This window comes from Triticum urartu, chromosome 4A (genome assembly GCF_056163025.1).
Source record: "Triticum urartu cultivar PI428250 chromosome 4A, HENAU_Tu73, whole genome shotgun sequence".
In the NCBI taxonomy this organism is placed as follows: Eukaryota; Viridiplantae; Streptophyta; class Magnoliopsida; order Poales; family Poaceae; genus Triticum; species Triticum urartu.
Window position 1 is genome coordinate 8,485,799 of NC_141876.1, and position 12,379 is coordinate 8,498,177.

The 12,379-nt window shown below is 40.9% G+C and overlaps 1 protein-coding gene across 1 annotated transcript; it reads right to left on the bottom strand.

Annotated features, from left to right (window-relative positions):
* Window positions 1-637: 637 nt before the first annotated feature.
* Window positions 638-4,060, bottom strand: LOC147974347 (uncharacterized). Its single transcript, XM_087519449.1, has 3 exons — window positions 3,427-4,060; window positions 1,144-1,935; window positions 638-797 (listed from the first exon to the last, which is right to left on the bottom strand). Exons 1-2 carry the CDS (start codon window positions 3,948-3,950, stop codon window positions 1,881-1,883), a joined length of 579 nt encoding a protein of 192 aa, XP_087375575.1. The 5' UTR covers window positions 3,951-4,060; the 3' UTR covers window positions 638-797; window positions 1,144-1,880.
* Window positions 4,061-12,379: the final 8,319 nt, after the last annotated feature.

A 12,379-nucleotide genomic window follows, 5' to 3' on the forward strand; every position in this document is an offset into this window, starting at 1 on the left:
TCACAAATTTCCATTTGTGTCCTTTTTGTGACCAAAAACATATGGTCAAAAGCTGGCCGTCGTAAACTGACTATAGCGACCTTTTTTCTGGATTGGTCGCAAACATTTATGACCAAAATAAGTCCACTGTGGCGTTTTGGTCACTAGCAACCTCCCCAGGCCACGTAGGCATCCAGCGTGGCAATCTGACGTGGCACAAGATTCAGCCCTGTCCAATTCGATTTTCTACATGGGCCTAGCCCAACAATTCGGCCTATTTGTGTTTTTTCTGTCTGTCAATTTTTGGTTGGGTTCATGGGCCAAGCTCAATATTGCAGCCCTTTTATTGTTGGGTTGTGGCCTTTTTGTCTAAACGAATTTAGTTTTTTTTCAAAAGAAGGGTCCACTAGTCAAATGGGTCCCAGTTTCAATTTGTCAGGTAAGTAGGTCCCACCTATCAGACTCATAGTCTTCATATTTCAAGCAGTATTCAGATTCGCAGAGACAAAACACACACATAATACTGAAACAAGAGCAACCAGATCACATAATACAATACTTTACAAGCTCTATCCGTGCCAGTACAAAAGGCCATGTATAGTACAATAATTTACAAGCTCTACAAATGTAATATAGTACTACTTCACAAGCTCCTGGACTCGCTGGACTCTCTCATATTTCTATGCAATTTCAACAAGACAAAAACTTCGGTAGTCAGGGCTGGAACCATAGTCAGATGAACAACACGCCGGACTCGCTCGACGGCGATAGTCAGGGCTGAGACCAAACAAAACAGCAACATGGCTTCCTCTGTCATCCTGTTACATGAATCAGAAAAGAATGAGAAAAACTGGGGCAAATATATTATGAACAGACCATTCAAGAACAGACAATTCAACATTCAGCTAGTACCATGCTTTTTGTTGTCGAGCTAGTTAAAATGAGATAGTAGTTCATATAAGAAACAGAGAAACAATATGAATATGCATGGCACATATGCAGGTTGTGCAAAAAAACTGCACTACAACACATTGCGCCTAAAACAAAATACCATTCTACTATCACGACCATACATTCAACTGGCAAGATCTAACAATACTCGTCACCACACGCATACTAAACTTCACAAAGGCAGGAGAGGATAAAGGGAACCAAGGAAGATACCTGTGGATGATAGTGTCGACGATGATCTGGATTGAGTTAGCATTGATGAGGAAGTGGATGGTGTCCATGGTGTGCTTTAGATGCACACAGCCATGAGCTTCTTGCCGCTGTTGCATCCGTTCGCTTGATGATGGGTACCAATGCATCCAAGTAGAACAAAACCACCAACATTAACCCACAGCTTCAAGTACAAGCAAGTATATATCAAGTGACAGTGAAAACAAGTTGAGAAAAACACTGTAAATATCTATTTCATGTCATGCAGAATTCAAACCGAATAAACCTATGCATATGAAGGTGAAATATTACAAAGAAAGCACTCATCAGGTAGCATGCATACAAAGTCTCTGTGTTGGCAGTAGTAAATACTCTCTGTGTTAGCAGTAGTAAAACTCATGCAGTACCAAGTTAACAACTTTGAGTCAGAAAAGCTAGAAGTGTCTCTTAAGAGAGACCAGAACTTAGAATTAAAGCACATATCATATTCTGAACAGCATCAGCACCATGGTAGTAACAATTAACATTAGTAGGACATCAATGGGGCACAACTTAGTTAACTGCAGACGGATAGACACACAATTACCTTCTCGAGGCAGGGGCGAGCGTCCTTGAAGTCGAGGAAGATGAGCGTGAGGGCAGCGCTAATGGCACTCCAGGACATGTTGAGGCCGAGCAGCAGCGGCACAAGCATGCCCAAGGTGATGGTGTACATGCCGAAGGTGATTTTCTCCCCAGATTCAATGCATGGAACAGCTCCCTTCCGTTCCCAACAGCAGCAAGGTACTGGTGCTACTGCCGTGCAAAGAAAAATCTTGTAAGCATGATAGAAGGTTGGGATGGCAGGAATTGAAAATCCTGTCTAACAACATGAGTAGAGCACTAGTTATAAGCATGATAGAAGGCCGGGTGAAGAATATACGAAACTGAACCAATCAATTCAATTCAAAGGGTGTATCTTGTGTAAATGATGCTAGCAATCTCAGTTTCATGCATATATATATATATATATATATTAGAAATTTTATTAGATGATCCTAACTCCCAGGTAAGTGTTTCTTCATATAAAGTAACTATAATTAGCACCCAACAGCTAGATAGCATATGGTGGAGAAACTAGTTTCAGGTTATCCAGAAATACCAACGTTGTGCACACCAGGATAAAATCAAAGAATCCAAGAACAAGACACTTGGAGCAAGCAACTGATGTAGTAACAAGCTTTGATGGTGCTAAATGCAACAGGCTTGCATAACCTGATTCACAAGGCTTCGAGTAAATCGAGTGTCTAGATTAGTGGACGAGGATATAATAAAATAGACTGATATATTTTAGGACAAACAACCACAACCTGAAATAAGCCTGCAAAAGACAACATGTACACTTGGATTTACGGCTGTACACATGTATGTACAGATGCAGAACCAGTTAAAACAGTGTACAAGAGTTGATGATCCTAAGATCCTACCTACCCAGCACTCAAATGCAAAACTTAGAAGATCGCATTCTTTAAAAATTGCATCACAACAGTTTAGCAATAATAAGAATGGCGCAACCTGCATTCTGTTCTTGGCTAGATGCCAAATTCAGGATGTCTAATATACTGCACAGCAAACACAAAGTAGCAGCCCAACAAGTAATCTAACAGAGGGTGAGCTGGGTCTAGTACTCTGCAAAGCACACATGATCCCAGCCTCCCAGGTGCCCATGTGAATTTACTGCATGGGCCTCCCATTTCATTGAAAAACAAGACAGTAATACAAGGGTCTTCAATTTCGATACTACTTCTGTACTCAAAGGTGGAAGCTCGTTCTAGTTCGTGTAATATAAAACAGAAAGAAGCATTGCATTCCTTGAAGAGGGGTGCTCACGTGTCATGTCCACTACAGTATCAGTAAATTCAGTTGAGTGCTGAGAATATACAATTGGAGACTAATAAACCCCAGTGTGATGTTAAGATTTCCCATTAATAATAAGTACAGGGACTCACACCATTTTTGGTAATAATATCAGGCCAAGCAACGGACAAACTCCTCAATTTAACTACGTTCCCAACATGCGTGCACTTGGCCCAGCCTTTTCAGTCTTCTTTCTAGTAGCAGTACTAAATCAATCATCTCACGATCCAATAAAACGTCTAGAAAAATCTATTGATCGACTAAATCAATCATGCGTATGCTGGTAAATCTGTACGTACGACTGATGAACAACGAACATATATCACATATATATACAACAACTGAATCGACTGAACATCCGTCAGGAAGAAATCGACTGAACCGTGGTACCTTCGAGCAGGAGGTCGGGGCGAGTTCCCCCACGCCGCCGTCCGGCAGGGGCGGCTGCGTCGGGGCCGGCGACTGGGCAGGCGCGGCGGGGGCGGCGCGAGGAAGCCGGGCACGACGGGCGGGGCCAGCTGCTGCTGCTGCTGCGCGGGGCGCGCCGCGGGGCCCTCCCTGCTGAGCTCAGCGACGTAGCGGCCCCGCGCGACGCGCTGGAGCCGCGCGGACGACGCAGGCGGACGCCCGGGCCGCTGTCGCCGGATCGGCGCGCAGGCAGACGCTGGGGGCGAGGTACCCGGCGCCGACGCCCGTCGCCGCCATCTGCAGGACCCGTAGAAAACAGAAGGAGGCGGGCGGAGGAGGTTGGGACGGACGGTGGATCGCCCCGCTCGGGGCGCGCCTCGGCTCTCTCGAAGCCTCTCGCTGCTGGGGAAGGAGCACGGATGGCGGGAGTGCTGCTGCGGGCATGGATGGATGGTTGGATCAATGGAGGCCTCGTTCCCGACAAGATCGAGCGGGGATGTGGCCATGGACGTGCGGTTTGGTTGGGTGAGAGGAGTAGGGCGTGCGGGAGGCCATGGACGGCGGCCAGCTCCGCCGGAGGGAGGTGCCAGCGGCGATCTGGAAGGGAGGAGGCAGCTCTCTCTCTCCCTCGGGCGAGACAGCGAGGAGATGGATGGATGTGGGAAAGAAAGGAGGCGGGGTGGATGGAAAATGACCAGCTAGGGTTTCGGGGTTGGTGTGGAAGGGTTGAGGACAGCTGTTGGATCCACGAGCATCCGACGGCGTATGATGTACGATCCGCGTGAAACGTCTACGGACCAATCAGAATGCGGAATGATGCTATGACCATCTAAATTGGTCATAGTTGTCTAAAAAATAATGTGTTAAAATCATGTCAGCTATTTTATGACCTGATAAATTTAAAAAGAAAATAGAAAACCTTCTCATTGTGTCACCAAAATGTGAACGAGTTTTCAGAAAAAATAACAAACATGAAAAAAGATAAATATCTTCAAAAAGGTGTAGTGAGAAATGAGTTTTTTGGCAAAAAAACATTTTTCATTTTTCAAGGGCCCAAAATGAGTTTTTTTGTGAAGGACCTACCATATATTTGTTGCAAAATTGGATCAAATTATTTTTCTAAAATACTAGGCCATATATAATGCACAATTGACAAAATGGTTGGGTGTAAAAAGTTTTGATCCACCTCTCGTGAAAAAGACAAATTTCCACCGATTCAGCTGGAAGCGGATCAAATTTGAACTGCAGCTGCCTCATAGTTTGCTATTTATTTTTTCCAAAAATCATTTCTAGGTACATAAGTATCTATTTAATCATAGAAACACCAAAAATATTCCAAGATTCAACCAGTAGCTAGGAATGGTCATTCCCGCCGTTTTGACCGCATATTGAAACGGGCATAAAAAATTCAAAAAAAATCAAAAATTGGGAAACCTTCGCATTGTGTCATTACATGTGGCCAAGTTCCCAGGAAAAATAACAAACTTGTAATACGGTAATTATTTTAAAAAAGTGTTCTCAGAAATAAGCTATCACGTGTGGACATCAATGGCTTTCAAGCCAAATGATCAATCTTATGGCCACATTCATGGCATAGTTTGTTCGAATAATCTCATATTGTACACAAGGGTGCATATTGGAATGGAAAACAATGTTGCCTAAGGAAGTTTTCATTTTCTTTGGACGAAAAAGCCATTTTCCATTTTTCGAGTGCCCAAAAGGAGGTTTTTTTGTGAAGGACCTACAATATATTTATTGCAAAATTGGACCAAATCATTTTTCTAAAATACTAGGACATATTTAATGCACAATTGACCAAATGGTTGGGTTTCAAAAGTTTTTATCCACCTCTGGTGAAAAAGACAAATTTCCGCCGATTCAGTTGGAAGTGGGTCAAATTTGAACTGTAGCTGCCTTGTAGTTTGCTCTTTATTTTTTCCAAAAATCAGTTCTAGGTACATAAGTATCTAATTAATCATAGAAACACCAAAAAAATTCCAAGATTCAACCACTAGCTAGGAACGGTCATTCCCGCCGTTTTGACCGCATTTTGAAACGGGCATAAAAAATTCGAAAAAAATTAAAAAATTGGGAAACCTTCGCATTGTGTCATTATATGTGGCCAAGTTCCTAGGAAAATAACAAACTTGTAATACGGCAATTATTTTAAAAAAGTGTTCTCAGAAACGAGTTATCACGTGTGGAGATCAATGGCTTTCAAGCCAAATGATCAATCTTATGGCCACATCCATGGCATAGTTTGTTCAAATGATCTCATATTGTGCACAAGGGTGCATATTGGAATGGCAAACAATGTTGCCTAAGGAAGTTTTCATTTTCTTTGGACGAAAAAACCATTTTCCATTTTTCGAGTGCCCAAAAGGAGGTTTTTTTGTGAAGGACCTCCAAAATAATTGTTGCAAAATTGGACCAAATCATTTTTCTAAAATACTAGGCCATATTTAATGCACAATTGACCAAATGTTGGGTGTCAAAAGTTTTGATCCACCTCTCGTGAAAAAGACAAATTTCCGCCGATTTAGTTGGAAGTGGGTCAAATTTGAACTGCAGCTGCCTCATAGTTTGCTATTTATTTTTTTTCAAAAATAATTTCTAGGTACATAAGTATCTATTTAATTAGAGAAACACCAAAAAAATTCCAAGATTCAACCACTAGCTAGGAACGGTCAAGCCCGCCGTTTTGACCGTATTTTGAAACGGGCATAAAAAATTAAAAAAAAATCAAAAAATTGGGAAACCTTCGCATTGTGTCATTATATGTGGCCAAGTTCCCAGGAAAAATAACAAACTTGTAATACGACAATTATTTTAAAAAAGTGTTCTCAGAAACGAGCTATCACGTGTGGAGATCAATGGCTTTCAAGCCAAATGATCAATCTTATGGCCACATTCATGCATAGTTTGTTCAAATGATCTCATATTGTGCACAAGGGTGCATATTGAAATGGCAAACAATGTTGCCTAAGGAAGTTTTCATTTTCTTTGGACGAAAAAATCATTTTCCATTTTTCGAGTGCCTGAAATGAGTTTTTTTTGTGAAGGACCTACCATATATTTGTTGCAAAATTGGACCTAATCAATTTTATAAAATACTAGGCCATATTTAATTCACAATTGACAAAATGGTTGGGTGTCAAAATTTTTGATCCACCTCTGGTGAAAAAGACAAATTCCCGTCGATTCAGTTGGAAGCGGGTCAAATTTGAACTGCAGTTACGTCATAGTTTGCTCTTTATTTTTTTCAAAAATCATTTCTAGTTACATAAGGACCTATTTAATCATAAATACATGGTTTGGTGGCGATACGTCGAGGTTTGGGCGGTGGCCGAGGGCCCCAACTCTAGAGCACGTAAACTCGCATGCCCGTCGCGTGGTCACCGCGTGACCGTAATGTTGCCATGTGTTCTGGGCGGCCTAGGCATGTCTAGTGGGTTGGGCACTCCCCGGGTTGGTGCTAGGAAGAAAATTAGAACATAAGATTCTCATGAGGAGACCGATCGATGCTCAAACATGAATTAGCAGCCAAGTGTTTGATTAGCGGTACGGGAAATGCACATGGCCAATGGGCGTGAGTTTTGGCTGAGGATGATCATCTACTAAGGAGAATGTCTTCACAAATTTTGAGATCAAAAGGAGGATCCTAGGTGGTACTTGCTTTGCAAAGTACCACGCTGGACAAAAATATGAATGTTGAAGCTGGGCTCAAAATAATGAATGGAGTGAGCTTAAATTTTGTGGAGGATGGTTATTTGGGCATAGGAAAGCATTGTAGAAAATTGATACCATTTGGACATGCCAAAGTAGTACTTCCTTCACAATGCTCTTCTATGGACAGAAACTTGGGAAAACTAGTGAGAGATATTTGATGAATGAAATGAGCTCACAATTGGTGTAGGTAAGTTACTTAGGTATGGTCATGCGCTGGTAAATTTTCAGATCATTTGGGTAAGCCTAGCTAGTACTTACTTCACAAAGCTTCTCTCGAGGTAGAAACTTTGGAAATTTCCCGAGAAAGATTTACTAGGAACATTGAGCTGAATATTATCATGTGGCAATGATTTGGGTATGGAAGAGTGCCCGAAAAGTTTGAGGGTAATAGGAGGGGTCTATATAACACTTGCTTTGCAACGTGCCAATTTGGCCATAAAATATAAATTGAACCTGGGCTCACATAGATGATTTGACTGAGCTGCAATTTGGAGGAGGGTGATAATTTGGCATATGAAGGAACTGTCTAAATTTCATGTCATTTAGAGATATAAAAAAGGTACTTCCTTCACAATGCTTCTAGGTGGACAAAATCTTTGGAAATTTGCCGAAGAAGATTTGCTAGGCAAATGGAGCTGAATTTTGTCATGCGGTAATGATTTGGATAGGAAAGAGTGCCCAAAAATTCCGAGGGCAATCAAGAATATATAAATAGCACTTCCTTCATAAAGTGTTGTTGTGAACTAGGAAAATGAATATTGTTGAATTAGTTTTGAACTAGGCAAGGAAGGATTTTTACATATTTGATGAAGATATGCCCCAAAGAATTTATGAGATTTTTTTTTGGAATTTTGGGAATGATAAAAATATAGGTTGCTTCACAACCTAGGGCAAAAACTGCCACATGGACATGACACATAGGCAAAACTGATGAGATGGCACCTAGTCATCACAACCCACCACAATCTACAAGGCTATGACCATCTATATTGGTCATTAACAACTAGAAATAAGGCAGCGGACTAGCACTGTTTGGTTTGTGACCATTTCGTGTAAGGAAATTACGACCTTTCTGACCAAAATGGTCGCAATGGTTTAGGGTTTGGAGCCCCCTGAACAGCTTTTGACCAATTGGTCTAAAATGGTCATAAATTTATGACCAATTCTTTGAGGGTCGCTGACAGAAGGTCATAAGTTGACATATTTCTTGTAGTGCCTCCTCGTTACATGATTCATCACAAGAAATAATAGGAGGATATTGGGAAGTATCTTCCCTTTCATTAGTATTCTCTTCATCCTCTATTTGTTTTCTTTTCTTTCTGTAATTGGCAATATAAGGATTTTCAATTCAATTCACCACACAATACATAAAAATTTCTTCTAGGTCAAAATCAAGAACTTTATCATGGACAAATTTTGGAAGATCCTTAGTTATATGTTTCATTCTTCATAACCCAAAAGCAAACTAAGTTCATTATGATGTGCAAGGGAAATCAAGTCATCACAATTTTTGGACACGATACGATCATGAAACAATTTGCATTGGGTACTGAAATGATCATGTTCATTGCAAAGTTCACAAGGACGGCAAAGAAAGTTTAAATTCTCAGCACAAACATCTAGCCTTTCTTACAACCATTTAGTTTCCAAATGCTTATGCCTCTTGCAAAATCTATTTTCCCTATTTGGTGTGTACTTGCAAACTCTATGCACTCCACAAAAGTTGACATGCTTATAAGAGACATTTTCATCATGACTAGTGCAATCATCATTAGTACTATGGATATTCAAAGAGTTCATACTAACAACATTGCAACCATGCTCATCATTCAAAGATTTAGTGCCAAACATTCTAATGCATTCTTCCTCTAGCAATTGAGCACAATTATCGAAATCCTTATTCTCATGAAAGATATTAAAAAGGTGAAGCATATGAGGTACCCTCAATTCCATTTTTTGTAGTTTTATTTTATAAACTAGACTACTTCTAAAACAAGAAACTAAAAGATTCGATTGCAAGATCTAAAGATATACCTTCAAGCACTCACCTCCCCGGCAACGGCGCCAGAAAAGAGCTTGATGTCTACTGCACAACCCTCTTCTTGTAGACGTTGTTGGGCTCCAAGTGCAGGGGTTTGTAGGACAGTAGCAAATTTCCCTCAAGTGGATGACCTAAGGTTTATCAATCCGTGGGAGGCGTAGGATGAAGATGGTCTCTCTTAAACAACGCTGCAACCAAATAACAAAGAGTCTCTTGTGTCCCCAACACACCCAATACAATGGTAAATTGTATAGGTGCACTAGTTCGGCGAAGAGATGGTGATACAAGTGCAGTATGGATGGTAGATATAGGTTTTTGTAATCTGCAAATATAAAAACAGCAAGGTAGCAAGTGATAAATGTGAGCACAAACGGTATTGCAATGCTAGGAAACAAGGCCTAGGGTTCATACTTTCACTAGTGCAAGTTCTCTCAACAATAATAACATAATTGGATCATATAACTATCCCTCAACATGCAACAAAGAGTCACTCCAAAGTCACTAATAGCGGAGAACAAACGAAGAGATTATGGTAGGGTACGAAACCACCTCAAAGTTATTCTTTCCGATCAATCTATTGGGCTATTCCAATAAGTGTCACAAACAGTCCTAGAGTTCGTAGTAAAATAACACCTTAAGACACATATCAACACAAACCCTAATGTCACCTAGATACTCCAATGTCACCTCAAGTATCCGTGGGTATGATTATACGATATGCATCACACAATCTCAGATTCATCTATTCAACCAACATATAGAATTTCAAAGAGTGCCCCAAAGTTTCTACCGGAGAGTCAAGACGAAAATGTGTGCGAACCCCTATGCATAAGTTCATGAGGTCATGGAACTCGCAAGTTGATCACCAAAACATACATCAAGTGGATCACGTGATATCCCAATGTCACCACAGATAAGCACATGCAAGACATACATCAAGTGTTCTCAAATCCTTAAAGACTCAATCCGGTAAGATAACTTCAAAGGGAAAACTCAATCCATTACAAGATATAGAGGGGGAGAAACATCATAAGATCGAACTATAATACCAAAGCTCATGATACATCAAGATCGTGCCAATCAAGAACACGAGAGAGAGAGAGAGATCAAACACATAGCTACTGGTACACACCCTCAGCCCTGAGGGTGAACTACTCCCTCCTCATCACGGAGAGCGCCAGGATGATGAAGATGGCCACCGGAGAGGGATTCCCCCCTCCGGCAGGGTGCCGGAATGGGTCTAGATTGGTTTTCGGTGGCTACGGAGGCTTCTGGAGGTGGAACTCTCGATCTAGGTTATTTTCTAGAGATTACAGTATATATAATAGGTGTTGGCGTCGAGAACAAGTCAGGGGGTCCCCGATGCGGCCACGAGGCAGGGGGCGCGCCCCCACCCTCGTGGGTGCCTCGAGAACCTTCTGGCCCATCTCCGATGCTCCGTGGGCTTCTTCTGTTCCAAAAATAAGCTCCATCAATTTTCAGGTCAATTGGACTCCGTTTGGTTTTCCTTTTCGGCGATACTCAAAAACAAGGAAAAAAAACAGAAACTGTCACTGGGCTCTGGGTTAATAGGTTAGCCCCAAAAATCATATAAATAGCATATAAATGCATATAAAACATCCAAGGTTGATAATATAATAGCATGGAACAATCAAAAATTATAGATGCGTTGGAGACGTATCAAGCATCCCCAAGCTTAATTCCTACTCGTCCTCGAGTAGGTAAATGATAAAAACAGAATTTTTGATGTGGAATGCTACCTAACATATTTATCAATGTAATCTTCTCTATTGTGGCAAGAATATTCAGATCCATAAGATTCAAGACAAAAGTTTAATATTGACATAAAAAATAATACTTCAAGCATACTAACTAAGCAATTATGTCTTGTCAAAATAACATGGCCAAAGAAAGTTCATCCCTACAAAATCATATAGTTTGGTCATGCTCCATTTTCGTCACACAAGAATGCTCTGATCATGCACAACCCCGATGACAAGCCAAGCAATTGTTTCACACTTTAGTAATCTCGAACTTTTTTCAACTTTCACGCAATACATGAGCGTGACCCATGGATATATCACTATGGGTGGAATAGAATATAATGATGGGGGTTGTGTGGAGAAGATAAAAAGGAGAAAGTCTCACATTGACGCGGCTAATCAATGGGCTAGGGAGATGCCCATCAATTGATGTCAATGCGAGGAGTAGGGATTGCCATGCAACGGATGCACTAGAGCTATAAATGTATGAAATCTCAACAAAATAAACTAAGTGGGTGTGCATCCAACTTGCTTGCTCACGAAGACCTAGGGCATTTGAGGAAGCCCATTGTTGGAATATACAAGCCAAGTTCTATAATGAAAATTCGCACTAGTATATGAAAGTGAAAACATAGGAGACTCTCTATCATGAAGATCATGGTGGTACTTTGAAGCACAAGTATGGAAAAGGAGGATAGTAGCATTGTCCTTTTTATTTTCTTTTTTTAATTTTTTTATTTGGCCTTTATTTTTTTTATTTTTTTGGCCTTTCTTTTTTGGGACAATGCTCTACTAATGATGATCATCACACTTCTATTTATTTACAACTTGATACTAGAACAAAATATGACTTTATATGAATGCCTCCGGCGGTGTACCAGGATGGGCAATGAATCAAGAGTGGCATGTATGAAATAATATGCATGGTGGCTTTGCCACAAATACGATGTCAACTACATGATCATGCAAGGCAATATGACAATGATGATGTGTGTCATAATAAATGGAACGGTGGAAAGTTGCATGGCAATATATCTCGGAATGGCTATGGAAATGCCATAATAGGTACGTATGGTGGCTGTTTTGAGGAAGATATAAGGAGGTTTATGTGTGATAGAGCGTAGCGTATCACGAGGTTTGGATGCATCGGCGAAGTTTGCACCAACTCTCGAGGTCAAAAAGGGCAATGCATGGTACCGAAGGGGCTAGCAATGATGCAAGGGTGAGAGTGCGTATAATACATGAAATCAACATTAGTCATAAAGAACTCACATACTTATTGCAAAAATCTACAAGTCATCAAAAACCAAGCATTACGCGCATGCTCCTAAGGGGATAAATTGGTAGGAAAAGACCATCGCTCATCCCCGACCGCCACTCATAAGGAAGACAATCAAAGAAC